The sequence below is a fragment of the Myotis lucifugus genome, unplaced genomic scaffold, assembly GCF_000147115.1.
Source record: "Myotis lucifugus unplaced genomic scaffold, Myoluc2.0 scaffold_119, whole genome shotgun sequence".
Lineage (NCBI taxonomy): Eukaryota > Metazoa > Chordata > Mammalia > Chiroptera > Vespertilionidae > Myotis > Myotis lucifugus.
The window spans coordinates 2528431-2546621 of NW_005871167.1; the positions used below are offsets into that span (position 1 = coordinate 2528431).

General features: G+C 57.3%; 2 protein-coding genes across 15 annotated transcripts in view; one reads left to right on the plus strand and one right to left on the minus strand.

Moving 5' to 3' along the window:
- The window catches only part of STAT6 (signal transducer and activator of transcription 6), a 15232-nt gene extending 5312 nt beyond the window's left edge, over window positions 1-9920 (plus strand). For 4 of the 14 annotated variants that reach the window (XM_014459929.2, XM_014459926.2, XM_014459928.2 and 1 more), the window contains 19 exons: window positions 209-292; window positions 969-1107; window positions 1234-1286; window positions 1492-1640; window positions 2191-2322; window positions 2455-2643; window positions 2924-3011; window positions 3159-3281; window positions 3849-3941; window positions 4258-4464; window positions 5984-6078; window positions 6175-6311; window positions 6632-6778; window positions 6918-6981; window positions 7088-7195; window positions 7390-7482; window positions 8236-8301; window positions 8392-8523; window positions 8611-9920. In XM_014459929.2, coding sequence (XP_014315415.1) covers window positions 209-292; window positions 969-1107; window positions 1234-1286; window positions 1492-1640; window positions 2191-2322; window positions 2455-2643; window positions 2924-3011; window positions 3159-3281; window positions 3849-3941; window positions 4258-4464; window positions 5984-6078; window positions 6175-6311; window positions 6632-6778; window positions 6918-6981; window positions 7088-7195; window positions 7390-7482; window positions 8236-8301; window positions 8392-8523; window positions 8611-8800 — 2289 coding nt within the window. In that variant the 3' untranslated portion in view covers window positions 8801-9920. Of the gene's footprint in view, window positions 1-208; window positions 293-968; window positions 1108-1233; window positions 1287-1491; window positions 1641-2190; window positions 2323-2454; window positions 2644-2923; window positions 3012-3158; window positions 3282-3848; window positions 3942-4257; window positions 4465-5983; window positions 6079-6174; window positions 6312-6631; window positions 6779-6917; window positions 6982-7087; window positions 7196-7310; window positions 7483-7615; window positions 7682-8235; window positions 8303-8391; window positions 8524-8610 lie in introns of those variants that run through there. The other 10 variants (XM_023758050.1, XM_006093597.3, XR_001349217.2 and 7 more) reach the window with 10 other exon arrangements.
- NAB2 (NGFI-A binding protein 2) lies at window positions 9881-15817 on the minus strand. The gene is given in 8 exon segments (XM_006093598.3): window positions 9881-10757; window positions 11761-11923; window positions 11925-11953; window positions 12166-12298; window positions 12393-12444; window positions 12778-12911; window positions 13357-14230; window positions 15630-15817. Coding segments are annotated over 8 exon segments (1578 nt in total). The 5' UTR covers window positions 15713-15817; the 3' UTR covers window positions 9881-10647.
- Between the last annotated feature and the right edge of the window lie 2374 nt (window positions 15818-18191).

Here is an 18191-nt window from a genome sequence, read left to right on the forward strand (position 1 = left end):
TCCTATGGTTAGCTGTAAGCCAGCATGCAAATTGATTTTAAAAGCATGCAAATGCAGGAAACTTCTGGAGTCTACAGCTGTGTGCCTTCAGTGCGTGTGTGTGTGTGTGTGTGTGTGTGTGTGTGTGAGAGTTGAGTGGGGGATTAGAAGGGGAGACTGACATGGTAAGAGCCAGGCTAACTCTTTCTACCACGCTTCATTTCTATAGAGCATATATCAGAGGGACCCCCTGAAGCTGGTGGCCACTTTCAGACAAATACTTCAAGGGGAGAAAAAAGCTGTCATGGAGCAGGTATTGTGACACCCCGTCTCCCACCCCAACTCAATTCCCTGGAACTTTGGCTTGAACCATGAGAAACTAGAAGGAATTTGAACTTCAGGCAAGGCTCAGTGTTCTAGGCCCAGGATGACTAAAGGAGGCTCCTAGGGTCAGAGTGAACCCCAAGCCTCGCTCAGGGAAACTTCAGGTGAGGGATTGGGGGTAGAGAGGCCTGGGAGGAGAGCAAGGAGCAAGGGGAGAGGTCTTACCTTTGGGAGATTCCAAAAGGTCAGGAAGAGCTGTCAAAAGGGAGACAAGGGAAGTGGTCTCTCTTTTCTGCAGAGCATGGCAGCAGGCACCCCTTTACGGAGTGGAGGCCAAGTAGAGAGGAATGGGCAGAGTGTTACAGTTCTGTGTGTGTGTGTGTGTGTGTGTGGCGCGCCCTTTTGTTAATCCTCACTGAGGATATTTTTTCCGTTAATGTTTAGAGAAAGTAGGAGGAGGGAGGGAGGGAGAAAGAGAGAGACATTGATGCGAAAAAGACACATCAATTAGTTGCCTCCCACACGCACACCTGCAACCTAGGTACCTGCCCTTGACCGGGAATCGAACCGGCAACCCTTCAGTGCACAGGCCGATGCAGTAACCACTGAGTCACACCAGCTAGGGCAGAGTGTTACAGTTGTTGACATCTGTCCCTCCTGTGCAGTTCCGCCACCTGCCAATGTCCTTCCACTGGAAGCAGGAGGAACTCAAGTTTAGCACAGCCCTGCAGCGGCTGCGACACCGAGTAGGGGAAACCTGCCTTCTCCGAGAAGCCCTGAAGCAGGAGGCTGAGGCTGGCCAAGGTGGGACCCTGGGCCTGGAGCCCTAAGAGGGTTTGGGGGAGCGTGGGGGAGTGATTTCCTCTTAGACCGCAACTGTGACTGAACCTCAAATCGTTCTGTACCCCTGATTTCTGCCCCTACGCTCAGTGTCTCTGCACAGCTTGATAGAAGCTCCTGCCAATGGGACTGGGCCAAGTGAGGTGAGTAATGGACTGAGAGGTGGAGATTGAGCTCAAAGTGCAATCGTTGATGGATCTCAAATCTATGGAGTGATGGAGATCAGACCTTAGAAAGGCAGACTGAGGTGGGGTGAGGGAATGCCAGAGAGGGAGAAAGATAGTCCTTTCATCAGGAGCTGGGTGAGGAGCTGGGTATAGTCCTTGCTCAGGCCCTTTGTGCCCGCAGGCCCTGGCCACGTTGCTACAGGAGACTGTTGGGGAGCTGGAGGCTGCCCAGGCCCTGGTGCTGAAGAGGATCCAGATTTGGAAACGGCAGCAGCAGCTGGCAGGGAATGGCGCACCCTTTGACGAGAACCTGACCCAACTACAGGAGAGGTGGGGGCAGGGCTGACGGGGAAGGGAAAGGGCTGTGGGTTGCAGGCACCTGCTGGTCCTGCTGAAGGACCCACAGATGTGAGAGAGGCCTTGGAGTGGGCCAAGACTCCGAAGCCAGTCCCAGCAGAGCTATGCACCCTATTGTTCAGCGAGTGTCCTGCACAATACGCCCGACCAAAGGGGCGCAAGTGGGAGTTCATCCAACCCACACTTTTCTCGTCAAGCCCCATGCCGAGGAATGGGAATTCTTTGTCTATTTGGCCTATTGGGTAGAGCATCTTTTAACTGGTGCAAATGCCCCATACATGCTGGCAGCTGATCTGGGTATCAGAGCCCTGGGGAAGAGGCAGCTGGGTTTCCACAGGAACCTCCCACCCAGAGCACTTTCAGCCCAGGTGCTGGCAGCCACACCCACTGTCCATCCCCCCCTCCCCCGCCCCCCTCTGTCCACACACATTATTCTGCTTTCTTCCTGGGCTTAAGGGCAGGGCGTCTCGGCCAGAGCAGGTAGCCTGAATCCTGTGCCCCCTGACCACTGTCCTACCCCCAGGTGTGAGAGTCTGGTGGACATTTATTCCCAGCTGCAGCAGGAGGTGGGGGCAGCTGGTGGGGAGCTTGAGCCCAAGACCCGGGCAGCGCTGATTAACCGGCTGGATGAAGTCCTGCGAACCCTCGTCACCAGGTATGCTCGCTCTGTGAGCCCCAGCCTGGCCGAGAGCAGACCCAAGGTAGAAAGAGGGTTAGAGTTGTGGGGAGGGCTCCTGGGAGGAACGAACCCCTGACGCTAACACCTCATTGTCCTCCCTCCTCTCAGCTCCTTCCTCGTGGAGAAGCAGCCCCCTCAGGTTCTGAAAACTCAAACCAAGTTTCAGGCTGGAGTTAGATTCCTGCTGGGTCTACGGTTCCTGGGGGCCTCTGCCAAGTTCCCGCTGGTCAGGGCCGACATGGTGACTGAGAAGCAGGCGAGGGAGCTGAGCAACCCCCAGGGGCCTGGGGCTGGAGTGTAAGCTGGGGTTGGAGAAGGCCAGAGGAGCTTGGGGGACGGCACCTTCAGGAGGGAGGGAAGGCCGTGGGATGAGTGATGACGGCAGAAGGGGAGGGTCGCATCAGTGTTGGAATAGGGTGGGGGAGGCGTCATGATTCGGCCTAGATGGGATGCCTCGCTTAAGAACCCAGGCAGGGAAATGGAGAAGTGGAGCCAGAAGTCCACGCCGTTCACCCGTGGACTCAAGCTCCTCTCCACACCTGGTCCAGCCCACTGACTCTCTGACCTCCCCTGGCAGAGAAAGCTCTGGGGAGATCACCAACAACACCGTGCCCTTCGAGAACATTGGTTCTGGGAACTGCTGCTCCGCCCTGTTTAAGAACCTGGTGAGGGCTTCAGGAAGCAGTGGGTGTTTGTGTGTGTGGCGGGGAGGGGGGGGGGGGGGGTCCTTAAACCATGGGACTCTCCTTGGAGGGGGTTGGGGCCCAGGAGTTTCTGTCCTCACTCCTGCTTTCCCTCACCCCATCCTGCAGCTTCTGAAAAAAATCAAGCGGTGTGAGCGGAAGGGCACCGAATCGGTCACTGAGGAGAAGTGTGCTGTGCTTTTTACTACCAGCTTCATACTTGGCCCCAACAAACTTCCCATCCAGCTCCAGGTGAACCAAGGCCCCAGCCCTGCCCAATCTGGAACCCCAGTGCCCCTCCATGCTACACACTGGGGCCCTCAATCCCCGTACCTTCATGATTGCCTCATACCCTCTGTGTTTGTCACTCATTCCAAGATGCACGGGGAGGAGCAAGGACACGGAGTGCACATACCTTGGGAATAACAGTGTAGTAGCAACTAGCACCTTTTACTAGACCAGGTCACTATTTTAAGTGACACACACACACAGTGCTCACAATAACAGTATGAGGAGGGTGGTATTACTCGCCTCATTTTACAGATGAGGACATTGAGACAGACAGATTGAGGAATTTGCCCCAGTCACACAGCTACTAAGTGTTGGAGCTGGCATTGGAGACCTGGAGGTCTGCTCCATGGCACTGACTCACAGTCACTTCTCCATACTGAGGCCCTAATTGAGCTTTAGAAAGCATTTGAAAACACACCATGATCTTTTAACTATGCTGTGTGAGTCCAAATGCTTCCCCCTCAGAGCCAGCTCTCTAAGGAAGCCCCTTACCCCAATAAGAAGAACCCCCTCTCCTCACTCCCTTAGGCTCTCTCTCTGCCCCTGGTGGTCATCGTCCACGGCAACCAAGACAACAATGCCAAAGCCACCATCTTGTGGGACAATGCCTTCTCGGAGATGGTGAGGAAAGACTGGGGGTGGGGGGAGGCTCTAACATGGGGATGGGGTATAGGCTGGTGGGTTAGCAGGCATGTTCAAATGGGAGTGACCTTAACTTCTCATGGACCTGTTTTTGCACTTCTGACCTCTTTTCATACCGGTCTTAACTATATCATGTTGCAGCACCCTAAACTGTTGGAAAAGCACCATCTTTGTGAGCGAGCTCAGGGGGACACCTGGGAGGGGCAGCCTTGGGGAGGCGGAAAGAATGAAGGCCCCTCTTGAGTAAGAAGGAAGGTGGTCGCCTGAGGCACCCTCTCCTTTCCCCTTCACCCAGGACCGTGTGCCCTTTGTGGTGGCTGAGCGGGTGCCATGGGAGAAGATGTGTGAAACTCTGAACCTCAAGTTCATGGCAGAGGTGGGAACCAACCAGGGGCTACTCCCAGAGCACTTCCTCTTCTTGGCCCAGAAGATCTTCAATGACAACAGCCTCAGCATAGAGACCTTCCAGCATCGTTCTGTGTCCTGGTCACAGTTCAACAAGGTCATTGCCCTGTCCTTCGGACATCCCACCCCTAAACTCTTTATCTCTTCAGGGTATCTCCAATCTCTGCCCAGGGACTGACTACTGGGGTCTTCACCATGCCCTTTCATGTCCATCAGGAAGGCCTTGTCATGGCAGGAAATCCCATCAGCCCAGAGGATGCATTTTCTGGCTTCCCTCAGGGTTTGGATTAGGAACCCCCTGTCTTCCCTCTTTACCAGTGACTTGTATGACTCACCCAGACTGTGTGTAAACACAGCTCAAAATAACTTGAACCCAGGGGTAAAATAGTTCCTATTGCAAAAACAAGGACAAAATCACACAGGGACATGCAGTAATATCAGCAACCATGTACTGACAACTTACTACATGCCAGGCACTGTGCTTAGCACTTTACATATTTATCTCACTTAATCCTCCCAACATCCCTTTGAGGTAGGTACTATTTTCATCATCATTTTTAGACCAGGAACCTATTGCTCAGAAGGGTCAAATGGTGTGTCTAAGGCCTCCCAGCAGGTGAGTGGCATAGCTGGGATGAAATTCCGTATTTCTGACTCTTGCTCTTAGCTACTATATTTTATTCCCTCCAAAATAAGATGGCTCAGATCTGGGTCTGCTACAAGAACAGGGGGAAAAGAAATCTGGGTGTCTTGGTTGGCCACCAGCTGGGTAAATGCAGTCATGTTCTGCTCACTTAGAAAAAAAGGAAGAAAGAAAAGCCCACATGACCAGAGAATGTGTTAGCAAAGGAAGCCAGACACTCACACCCAGCAGGCAGCTGTCTTCTCTGGACTCCACCAGGCTTCATTAGGGACGGTGGACCATAGTGGTTATGAGGAACTGCAGCCCAGACTTCCTGGGCAAAGCTGGGAGTTCACCAGCTGTGTGGACCTGGGCAAGTTATTTGACCTTTCTGGGCTTCCATCCTTTATTTCTAAGACTAGAGGCCCACTGCACAAAATTCGTGTATGGGGGTGGAGGGGACCCCTCAGCTCGACCTGCACCCTCTCCAATCTGGGAGCCCTCAGGGGATGTCCTACTGATGGCTTAGGCCCACTCCCCGTGGTTCTCTGCTCTCTGTGGGGCCTGCGTGCTCCACACCACGGCAATGGGCAAGCAGGCCCTTCTGGGTGCTGCCTGCAGGCCGTGCCTGCCTGCTGGGCTTGCATTGCTGGGTAATGCCATCAGCGTCCTGCCCCGGCCTCTATGGGCGCTGCCATCTTTGTGGTGGAGTGACAGTTAATTTGCATATTACTCTTTTATTAAATAGGATGGGATAGCTATATAAGACCTGCCTCCATAACCTTGTAAAGATCAGATAAATTAATTTATGGTAAGGGCTTGGAATAATTGTTGGCACATAGTGAACGTTGAGTATTGGCCATTATCATTGATGGAGTCTCAGGTCCAGTTTGGTCCCTCAGCCCTGTGACTCCCTCACAGCCCATACTTGCCCTAACCAGGCTCCAACTCTGGCCTTTTCATGAGCTCACACCAGTTCCACCCTCCCCCACAGGAGATCCTGCTGGGTCGTGGCTTCACCTTTTGGCAGTGGTTCGATGGTGTCCTGGACCTCACCAAACGCTGTCTCAAGAGCTACTGGTCAGATCGGTGAGTCTCTGCCCCAGGTGGTCTGAGCAGCTGTACCTCCAGCTCCCTCTTCATATCCAGTGCCTCCACCCCCATCCTTTCCTTCATCCTGGCCAGGCTGATCATTGGCTTCATCAGCAAACAGTATGTCACCAGCCTTCTTCTCAATGAGCCTGATGGAACGTTCCTTCTTCGCTTCAGTGACTCAGAGATTGGAGGCATCACCATTGCCCACGTCATCCGGGGCCAGGATGGTGAGGTCACTCCAGCCAGTCCTGTCTGTGCCTGTGCCCTCTGCAATTTCTTCTGAGAAGAAAATGTTTTAGCTTCCTTGATGCAAATTCTGGTCTTCAGAACGTTCTTCCTTAGGTCCAACTTTTCTTTTTCCTTCTGTGGTCAAAACTTCCACTTTCTCACTGTGAGCTTTTTGGGAATGGAGACTAGTGGGCCCTCCTCCCCAGGACCCCACTGGAGGTCCACTCCTCCTTGCCTTGGTAGATTGAGTTCTGTGTGGGGGCTTGGAAAGGGGAAGAAAATTTGGACAGAGGGGCTCAGGGTCTCATTCCTGTTGTAGGTTCCCCACAGATAGAGAACATCCAGCCATTCTCTGCCAAAGACCTGTCTATCCGCTCACTGGGGGACCGGATCCGGGACCTTGCTCAGCTCAAAAACCTCTACCCCAAGAAACCCAAGGATGAGGCTTTCCGGAGCCATTATAAGCGTAAGCTGGAGCCCTGACTTCCCACCCCATTTTTGTAGCTCCACTTCTCCCACTTGCCCATCAGCCATATCCACCTTTCCCACCTCCTCTCCAACCTAACCCTGGAGCACTCCATAGCTCTCCTTTCTTCCCACAACAGACGAACAGATAGGTAAGGATGGCAGGGGTTACGTCCCAGCTACCATCAAGATGACTGTGGAAAGGTGAGTGTGGTGGTGGGGATGATGGGTGAGGCCTGGTGCTCACTTGCAGGAAGGGGTGGCGGCATCAACAATTTGTCAGTTACAGGTATCTCCTTCCCTCCTCCAGGGACCAGCCACTTCCCACTCCAGAGGCCCATATGTCTACTATGCTGCCCACTTATGATCTTAGAATGGCCCCTGACCCCATGAACATGCAGCTCAGCCCAGATATGGGGTAAGGAGCATGAGAGATGGGAATAGAAGTGGTCTGTGCAGGCAGGCTCTCTGCATGGGCAGCTGGGAGAGCCGGAGCTGGGGACTGAAGGAGGGAATTTTCCTTTCCATGAAAGGGGTTCCTCATCTTGAGGCAGAGGTTGGGGGTGTCCAGAAGAAGAGCTGGCATCAAGGGATTCTGCTTTCTTTTCCCAGGCCCCAGGTATACCCACCACACTCGCACTCTATCCCTTCCTATCAAGTCCTCTCCCAGGAAGAATCAGTCAATGTGTTGCCAGCCTTCCCGGAGTAAGTGAAGAACCTCTTAGGGATGGGGTGGGGACACCCAGCTGCAAAGGGGATGGACATTCAAATGTTTGGAGAGGGTCTTCTGTGAGAAGGGGGCGGCAAAAACTTTGTCTCTTCTGTTCACTCCATTGAGGCTCAGTGGTTAAGACCCAGACTTCCCTGGGTTTGGATTCCAGCTCTGCTATTTAACTGACTTCAGGCAAGTTACTTATCTCTGGTGCCTCATCTGTAAAATGGAGGATTATTGTAAAGGCTAAATGAGTTCATAATATGTGTACAGCTGAGCAAAGTACCTGGCTTACAGCAAGGGCTATGTATGTAAGGATTAGTATTCTCTCTTCTGCCCCTGGAATCCACGGTCACTTATCTGCTATCTTGATTTTTATTTATTCATCTGTTTTGGCCTTGAAGTGAACTAGACATTTTTATTCCCCAGGTAACACTCAGGAACTTATAAACTCTTAGTCAAGACATAACATCTCCCTCCCAGGAGTTGAGGTGGGGGACACAGAACCACCAAAGTTCAGAGTCCAAATAAACATCAGAAATGAGCTAATCCAGTCCCCATCTCCCCCTCCTCCCAGTCCCCAGCACACACTTTATGGTTGGGAAGACGGAGCTCACGTTGTAGAGATGGCTGGCTCTAGTCAGGATAAGGAGTAGAACATGGTTTATTCAGTGGTCTTGACTTTGTAACACCCAGCTCTTGCTCAGCTCTCCTTTCTCTGCCTGTACCCTTCTTCCCATTTCCAGACCTCACCTGCAGATGTCCCCCAGCCTGGACCAGATGAGCCTGCCCTTTGACCAATCTCACCCTCAGTGAGTGACATTCCCCATCCTGATCGCATGCGCCCCATTCACTCCCGCGTCACTCCCCACCCACCATGTCACTCACTTTTCGGGTCCCAGCAGGGGCCTGCTGCTGTGCCAGCCTCAGGAGCATGCCATGTCCAGCCCTGAGCACCTGCTCTGCTCTGATGTGACCATGGCAGAAGAGAGCTGCCGGAGCCAGCCGGTGGGGGGGTTCTCTCAGCCCACCTGGTGAGTGGCAGCCTGGGGGTGGCGGCTGAGTGTGGGCTAGAGGAGTGGGTGCCATGCCGATCCTGTTCCCCTCCTTCCTCCTGGCAGGGTTGGTGAAGACATGTTCCCGCCCTTGCTGCCGCCCACTGAACAGGACCTCACCAATCTTCTCCTGGAGGGGCAAGGGGAATCAGCAGGAGGGCCCTTGGGAGCCCAGCCTCTCCTGCAGCCCAATCCCTATGGGCAGTCTGGGATCTCAATGTCCCATATGGACCTAAGGGCCAACCCCAGTTGGTGATCCCAGCTGGTGGGGGAGCTCAGAGAGACAGCTTTTCTACCCTGATGGACCTGCTCTGGACACCTGCCCATGCTCCTGCTAAGCAACAGATGGAGAGTGTGTCCCCCTAGCCCCACCTACTCCCTGGTGAAGAGGAAGACTTTGCCAGGAGAAGGCACTGCAGGTGGAGCCTATCCACTCCTTCCCTCCTACCACACACTCACCCCCGTCCTCTCCCTTGCTGTGCTGGGAGAGAAATTCAGGTTCCAAAGCGAGACCCGCCCCTGCATGCCTGCACACGCAGAACACACAGCTCTCCCTGAGATGGGGCTGAGCAAGAGCACAGGTTAGGGCATGGAGAGCTCCTTCTCTCACTCCCAGCCAGGACCCAGGATGCACATGTAGAAAAAAGGAGACATGTGCACACACTTGCACTAGAGGCTGGGGATGTGGGAGGGGAGGGGCTGGGTCCCAGCCCTGGGGGAATGAGGAAGCCGTTCAGGAGACCCTGGGTGGGAGGACAAGAAGGGCCTGTACGTTTGGCTACTGATGGGTGGGTTTTGCCCAGATTTAAAAAACAAATCCCAGACAGCTCCAGATACCTGACAGTCAGATGGGAGCTTTCAGTTGTGTATGAAATGGTGCAGAAGTACACGGCTGAGTATCTTGGTGTCTAGCTGTGTTAAAGTGTGTGTACTTGAGACACATTAACATATAGATGTCACACACATTAGTCGTATAGCCACATAGGACATTATCTCATTCTACCTGTGAAAACACAGTTTTTGAAGTGTGAGACACTGCACAGAAGACACTGGTGAGTGTGCTAGCTTCTGATACATGCTAATAACCCAGATACACTCAGCTTTGAGTATGACTGTGCTCAGGTAGGTCTCCGTGGCTGTGACATCGCCTATGGCTTAGCTTCTGTGGCTCACTGCCAGTCCTGCCCAAGGCAGGGGTGAGTCTGGGGCCCGGCCCAGGTGTGTGGTCCTCTCCATGTATTAGGGACCCTCCCCGCTGCTTCTTTTCTACTTCCCCAGCCACCGCCAGTTTTCCTCCACTCCCATACTACCCTTTCTCCCCCTTCGGGGCCATAGATCATAAGCCATAAAATAAATTTTATTCCAAAATAACAAAATAAATAATCTACTGTACACGATCTGAAAAGAAAAACGCTCTAACTGCTCAGACAGATGCTGTGGTCCAGCCCCCAGCTGCGGGAGACACTGAGTCCAACCCAGGCCTCCCGCGGGGGCTGATGAAAGGGACCCCACATCCACCCCCCACCCCACCCCCGGAGAGGGCAGGACAGGAGGAAAAGAATGGCTGGGACTTGGGGGAAAAGATGGGCATGGGGGGGTGAACTGCAGCACTTGTTAAATTAAAGAAACAAACTAGAAGCACAAAAATGGGGGAGCAGAGGGGAGGAAGAGCAGGTCCAGTGTCCCCAGGCCCCCATTTCTGGGGGGAAACGTTTCCATTTTTAGCTGCTGGACCTTCCCAGGGAAGTTCCCCTTTCCCCCATATCCAAACTGAGTCCAACTGCTCACACCACTGGTTCACACTAGAGAGAATGGGAGTGTGCTGTGTGAGGGGAGAACTCCAGATGCCCTGGAGCAGAGCCCTTGCCCCCGTGCTGTGGGCAAGGCTGAGGGGCAGAACGCGCCCTCGTTGTGTCCTCTTGCCAGGCCCCTGCTCGTTATTGCTTGAAGCCCCATAGTTTTACGCCCATGGAGCAAGTGGGGAGGCAGGAGAAGGGCAGCAGAAGGATCCAGAGTTGTGACTAGAGACCAGGGATGGAGAGTGTAGGGATCTGTGGGAGCCAGAAATCCCAGGGCCTGGGTGAGAGGGTACCAGTCCATCCCTCACTGCCGGCTGGCCTCAGCCTCCACTTTCACGCTGCTTCTGCGACCTTCCACAAGAGCTGGATGGGGTCCTGGGGCAGGGCATCGGTCCAGCAGCCCTTCCTCGAACTCTGCAAGGAGAAGGGGTAGGTTAGGAGACTGTGGGGTGGACACGGCAGAGAGAGGTGGTTGAGAACAGAGGCAGGGCTAGAGAAGGCTGCAAAGAGGAGCTTGATGGACTGCGTTACTGACTCATGCCCACCGTGTGTGTATATGGAGGGCTCCATATCCAAGTGTGTGTGCCCCCTCCTCTTTCTGGCTGTGTGTAGCTCTCTGTCTCTGTATGTATGTCTCTCTTTCTCTGTCTCTCCCGCCTCTGCTCTGCTGGAATTTCTGGTTCTGTCAGGAGCTGTGGGGGTGGCTTGGCTCTGACCTCTCCCCCTCCCCCTTCCTAGGCTCTGCCGCCCCCACTCATCTCTGGCCCCCTCCCAGGCCCCGCCCACCCACCCATGCCCCCCAAGTTTCTTAGAAGCCAAGTGTGGGGGAGGGGGGACAGGAAGCCAGCCTCCCAGCTCCTCCTCCAAGAAAAGCCCCCCTTCCAGTCCCTGCCCCCACTTCCCACCCACACACAGTTTAAAAATACCAAGCTAGGGTTGGTGGCTTTGTCTGCTGCGTCACTCCCAGCCCAGCCGCTGCCTGGCCCTTTGCTGGCCTATTCCCCTTCCTCCATCCAAACCCAAAACATCCCCCTTTAGGCTCTTTCACTTTCAGGTTGGGCAGCCCCATCCCAAATGCTAGCCTGCTCCACCCTCCTGCATTGGTGGAAGTTTTCTCCAAGCTTTCCTTCCTGGTGACCCTCCTTCTGCTCCCCTTCATCTCCCATTCTGTCTCCCTGCTCACCCCAACCCCCTTTCACAGGTCTCTGTTAGGGTCAGACCCTCCCCAGTAGGAACAGTCCTGCAGGGTCCTCCTCTCCTGAACCCAAGGCCTGGTTGGCTGGAGCCCAACCATCCTACTTACTGCCCTCTCTGACCACTATACCCTCTTCCTCCCACCTGGCCCCAGGGCACCAGGATTGCTAAGTGGGGCCTGGGTGGTGGGGGTGCTCGGGGACAGCACTGCTGGCTGCCTCACCTGCGAGAGGCGGCTTTGCAGGCACACAGGGGCTGAGGCGGCCCACGCGGTCATGGGAGACGAGGCGGGCTAGCCGCAGCCCCTCATCCATCAGTGTCTGCTGCAGGATGTGGCGGCTCCACAGCCCATGGGCTGGCAATGCCAGAGGCAGGTCAGCAGGGGGGCGGCGTCAGCCTTGGGCATGACCCCACAGCTGTGGGCATGGGCACTGGTCAGGTAAGGGACTACAGTCAACAGAACCCCCACCCTCAACCACGAAGCCAAACCCATAAATCCAGGCCCTTTTGCTCCCATCCAGCCAGGCCTCCCAACCCTGTTCCAGGCAGTTGCCTCCTGGCTCTCTCCCCCCACACCTTCCCCTCCCCTCCCCGCCCAGAGGAGAGAAGTGCTCTGATGTACACTCACCCTGCAAGTGCCCATCTAGACTCTCCCCAGACAGGCTGGCGCTGTCTTCTTCCAGGCTGGGGCGGTATGAGGGTGCATAGGATTCAGGGCCTGGGGGAGGCTGCTGGATTTCAGAGTGACTTTGCTCTCCAACCTGTGTATGCCCCAAATGGGGAAATGAGGATCTGGCAAAGGAGGGTTTAGGGAAAGGCTGTTCTAACCCCCTGCGTGCACCCTGGCAAATCTACCTCCTGTTTCAGCTTCTTCAGTGGTGGGCCTCCCAATTCTTCAGGGTGGAGTCTGTAAAGATGGAGGAATAAGGAGGGTGACGCTGGGGAGGGACACATGATGGGCTGGGCACAGAATCTGGTGAGGGGCGTGCATTTTTTCAAAATCCTGGGAAGGAGCTGGCTGAGCAAGAGTCCCCAGCTTAGGCACAGAATACTGTTTTGGGGGGTTAGAGGGGACCTGAGATGGATGGGAGGGGTCAGACCTCACACAAGTGGACTTGGTAAAGGCAGGACATGCAGGTTGGTGGCCAGCAGGCCTGGAGGCACCTTCATGGAGGTTAGGACATGGCCCCGCTCCCTGGCAGAATTCTAATCGAGGAAGAACCTGGAGAAGGGGTCTCACCTGGAGCCCTTCAAGGACGACAGGTAGGTGCTCTCTCGGGCCACTTGGCGCGATAAGGAGAAGAGTTCCACCCTCCGCAGTAAGAGCGAGTTGTCCCTCATGCAGAACTGGGCAGCAGCCTCATTGATGGTCAGCTGTGGAGAGGACCCCCAGAGCAGTCAGAATCCTAACTCCCCACCGTCTTGCCCAGACATCCTCACATCCCTTCATCATCAGACAAATGAGGCCCACCCATCAGGTTCTTGCTTGGGTTTTGACACTACCCAAGAGTTTCCTGAGGGAAGAAGACAGAGGTCAGCACCCACAGATTCCTAGGAATGCCCAGGGCCTCTTCCACGCCTGTGGGGGATGTGAGCGGCATGAAGCTGGACAGCCTGGCTCTCACCTACGCCTCTGTTTCCCCCTCCGTTGAGGAGGGAAGCACTGCAGGAGCTGGAATTGGGGCGGAGGAGAGGGGATCGGGGCCTGGAGTCTTGGTCAAAGGGCAATGAAACAGACTTGAGGAATGTGAGGATTCCCAGAGGTGAGCAGGTGGAGGCCTGGGAGCCAAGAGCAAGCTTGGGAGACGGGGGTCCTCACCTCATGCAGGCTAAGCTGCTTGCCCTCCCGGCGCTTCGAGTCGAAGCGGCCATAGATGATGCTGTATTTGCGGATCTCCTCCTCCTTCTGGCTGTCATTATCATCCATCTCGAAGATGTGCCCCACGCTCCGTGCCAGCTTCTTGTTCAGCTTTAGCAAGGATGTCACCTCCCCAGCATCCCCCCTCGGGAAGCTCCGGAAGATCCTCTCCACACTCTCCACCACCATGCGTACCATCTCTGGCTCCAGTCTATCAGGAGCACCCCCAGCCCCAGGGGCTGCCAAACCTCCAGCCCCTGTTCCCTCAGGGACTCCTCCCCCTGCAGGTGGGGAAAAGGGGGGCGAACCAGCCTCCTCTTCTCCTCCCGCCCCGACATCAGACTCTGGGGTGCTCCGGCCTGGCCAAATTCGGGCATCTCCTGCCCCAGGTCCCCCAGGCACTGGTGACAGCTTCTCTCCAAGTTCAAGGGGACTCTTGGGGCTAAAACTTCGAGCACTGCCAGCCTTTTCCCCTGGGCTGCCATGACCGTTGCTCATGCTCCCTTTCCGGGTGCCCGCAGTCTCAGAGATCTTGAAAAGCGGAATGCTGGAGACGGGCACAGCAGGCACTGGCTGGCTGAAGAGCCCTGGATTGGTGGCCCACTCTCTCAGTGCCTTCTGCAGGCGTCGGACATGGAGAGGCTTGGTGGCCATGCCCACAAGCGCCATGATCTCCAGGAACTCCTCCTCACCCGCTTCGCACAGTTGTTGCACGTCGTCCCCTCCCTGCTGGATGAAGGTCTCATAGTAGGAAAGGAGATTGGCGCGCTGCAGGACCCGGTACAGCTGCAGCTCCCCTAGTGTCCGAGGCAGTGCCATGGCTCGGGCACTAGGCCTGAGAAAGAGGCACACAAGAGAAAGAGGGGGACGGTCAGTGCAAGTGCCCCTGCTTGGTACCAACCCACACTCACAATTGTCCTCTCACTCCTGCCTGCTTCTCTTCCTCTCTCACTTTTGAATGCTCTCCCTGACCAGTGCCCAGGCCTGGTAGTGGTACAGACATGCCAGTGCTATCCTAGACGAGCCAGAAGTGCCAAAGCCAGCTCAGTCTGCAGAAGTCAAAGGCTCTTAGTCCCCATGCTCAGCTTTTGCCTTTCTGGTCTGGGACACGGAGACCTTGCGCGCTGAGGCTAGCTAGCACATCCTGGGATGCCTAGACATACCTCTCTTCCAGAACACGGTCCTTACCTTCCACCCTAAGCACCAGCAGTCTCACCATTACTCAAGGAGACATCCTGCACTGAGGTGAACAGAGGATGGCCCCTTCCTGCCAGTAGTGGACACCTGGGACCACTGCTGGCCGGCTTCACTCCCTGGTGGCATCCTGCCTTATGGCTGAGAGGGAGAGGTGTGGCCCTCCCATGTCCTTTCCCACTCCGTGAGCCAGGTGGACCCGCTCTGCTACCTGAACCTTCCCTACCATTTGGGCATTCTTAGCACACGCTTGCTCTCTGCCCTCAGGGCGGTCGCTGTCCTCCAGCCTGCCCAGCACCCCCAGGCGACCCCTCTCCCAGCAGTGACCTTCCACACCTGCTCAGTAGGTAGGCCTATCCCTTCAACTCAGTCGCAGGGAGGAGAGGAACGCCTCAATTGTTCTGCTCTGGGCCTGTTCCGCCCACACACACTCCCACAGTGGTAGCGTCTGTGGGCGAAAATTGCCTAGGGGCTCCCGCCTACCCTCTCCCTCATTTTCCACCCACATCTCCAGTGGAGAGGGGGAGCGGCTCAAGGCCTCTTGAGAGAGAGGGCTGCAGGATGGAAACTCCTCTCCCCACAGGGTAATTACAGGTACAGAAACGGGGGGCCCTAAGGCATACCCTGCTTCTCCACAGCCTAGCTGCTGGTCTCTCGACTTCTCCCGACCCCGGCTCCTCCCGCCCCGTGCCAAGAACAGACTGAGCCAGCGGAGCGACCCCCCACCCCCGCCGCATTGTTGCCAGCTAGAGCTCCAGGGCTTCCTCCGGCGCTTGGGGGCCCCCCACGTTCTTTGCAGGGGGCTCACAAGCCAGGTCATGCCCACAAAGTAGACGGTGGGATGGAGAGTTTGAATATATTCTTTCATATCCACATTCATCAGATCCCAGGGCCCCCCTAATTCCATCAGTCTCCACCCCCCAGCCCTTATCTCGCTTCCCCTCGACCCCCCCGCCCCGCCGATCTCCGCCCTCCAGACCCCTCTCCCGAGTCCAGCTCCACCCATCCCCACTCCCCGCCGCTTCCCTTTGCCCACTAACTTGAGTCTGGGCTGCGGGGTCCGGCGGGCGCTGTCCCCTCCGCCCGGCGGCTGCTCGGCAGTGGGCGAGGGCGCTCTGTGCATGGACGGCCGGAGACCACCAAGGGCTGCCCCTCTCGGTGTCCGGCGCCCGGCGCCCGATGCGCGCTGCGATCTTCCCGGCGTGGGAGGCCGTGTCCGCCGCTGTCCGGGCTGTGTCCCTCCCTCCACGTCTCCTCTCCGAGCCTCCGCGACTCTGTCTGTGCCTCTGCCCCCCACCCCCCTCCCCGGCTGCGCTCGCCGCCTCTCCGCGCCTCCGCCCCCGCAGGACGCACGGGGAGCGAGGCCCGGCGCGGCGCTGGCTGCCGGGCGGGCGGAGGGCGTGGGTAGAGCCGGGGGCGGAGGCCGGGGGCGGGGGGCGGGCGCCCGGGCTTCGGGCCCGCGGTGGAGAGACGGAGAGAGGCGGAGACTTGGGGGGAGGGGACGGGACGGGGTGTGGAGCTGGAGGCGGGGGCGTAGACTCAAAGCCGGGGCGCCAAAGTGGGGACTGGGGTGACCGAGGCCAGGCCGGGGAAGGCGGGCTTGGGGACCCAGAGGGCGGGGCGAGGTCGCTCCAGGCCGCCCACGCCGGATGCACCGCCAGCCCTCTCCGCGCCCACGCACCCACGTGAGCGCCCAGCCGGCGACATTCCTCCTTCCCCGCCACCCCTGCCCCTCCGCGCGGGGAGCGGAGTTTCACGGCCACGCACAGGTCCACGAAGACACTGAGCGGCGCCCCGTGCGCCTGAGCAGCGCCGCGCAGCCCGTTGCCCACGCGGGCCTCGTGGTGGGGGACGTGCGGGTGTGAGGAGCGAGCCGGCAAAGTTGGCGGCTTCTCAGCGCGCCCTCCTGGGTGCGCCTCTGGCCCGCGCAGAGGGCGCGCTGTGGCTGGGCTGGGAGCGCGGGGTCTGCAGGAACCCCGTCGGCACCACAGCGCTCTCCTCCGACCCCCAGAGGAGTCCTTTGAAGCGGCCGCTGGGAAACTCAGGCCCCCACCATCCCAGCCTCCAGTCCGCGCTGAAGTTTGGGGAACAGGAATGGGCGGGTTATGGCAGCAGCTACCACTTAGACGCGTTAGTTAGACGCGTTGGGTTTTGTCTGCGCGCAGGTCAGGCAGGGATGGGAGGGGTACCCCGCCTTTCCCCACCCGTCGCACCCTATGTGCTGAGGACGGGAACCTGCTCCTGGGGAGTTCTGTGTGGCAGAGCCGGGATATGGAGGACACCCCTTCTGGGATACGGGGACGGCTGTCAGGGGACTTTCTCCGCGAGGCTAGTGGAAGATGGACAGGAGGCCAGGAGAGCACCACGTGGCTCGCGACGAGGAGCCGAACCCCCCTTCACAGCCCACCACCCCTCCCCCACTTTATTTCTCCTGGTCCCATCTGGTTCCCATTACACTCCCGCCCACGGCTGGGGAGGGGGGGGCAGATGGACAGGCGGGGACTCTGAGCGCCTGGCCCTGCGGCTCTAGGCCCGAGGAAATGAAGGGAGGGGAGCAGAAGGGAGGGGGGGGGAGCGGGATGCAAATGGACTAGCCAGAGGCAAAGTTCCCCCAAGTCCGAAACCTCAGCCCCGCCCCACCATTCCGCACTTCTGAGTGGCCCGGCGGGGCGTGGGCGGCGAGGGCGGCAGGCTGGTTCTACTTTCGGGCCTGGCCAGGGAACCTTTGTCTCCGCTGGGGACGAGAGAGGAGGGTGCATCGGTGGGATGGGGAGCGTTTCAGTAGCTAAGATTCTTTTCCCCATCCCAGGAAGCCCCAAACACAGTGGGTGGGGGGTGACGGGGCCGAGCTGAGTCCCGTCCCCCATCCCCTATCCCGCGACTGGAGGGGCACACCCCACCCCAACCCCTCTGGTGTGTGGGTGCCCCCTCCCCCACTCCTCTTCGGTTATTTTGGAGCCTGGGCTGCCAGCCACTGGCCGCGGGTTCCACGTGCCTCCTCCCTCCCTCTGCCCACGCTCCCCGTGACGCACATCCTCCGCCCACGCAGCCTCTGCTGGAGGCGCCCCCTCCCACCTGCCCTCTTGGGGTGGCGCTGAGCCCCCGGATCCGGAGGGAGACGCAGGACCCGGGAAGAGGGCGGAGTAGGGCGAGAAGCAAGGGGCAGTGACCAACGGGGCGCCGGGCGCCTGGGTCCCGGCCCAGGAGAGGAGAGGAGGGGCCGGTTCCGCTCGCCGGTCCTGGGGCGGGAACGCGGCCGCGGAGGAAGGAGGAGAGAAAAACCCCGCGGAGCAGGACAGCCCCTGCCTTAGGGGGATGTGCAGGGCGCGAACCTGTGTGAGAGCGACACTCTTGAGTCACGTATCTTTGTTTCTCAGGGTTGTCTTGAGGATCAAATGAGAAGATGTATATAAAAACTTTGTCAATTGTAAAATCCTAAGCAAATTTAAGATGCTTTTGCCAGTGTGTGTCTCTGTACCTGAGGTTGTGTATTTATGTGTTTCTTTACATCTACTTGTCTCTCTCTCTCTCTCTCTCTCTCTCTCTCTCTCTCTCTCTCTCTCTCTCTCTGTGTGTGTGTGTGTGTGTGTGTGTGAGCCCCT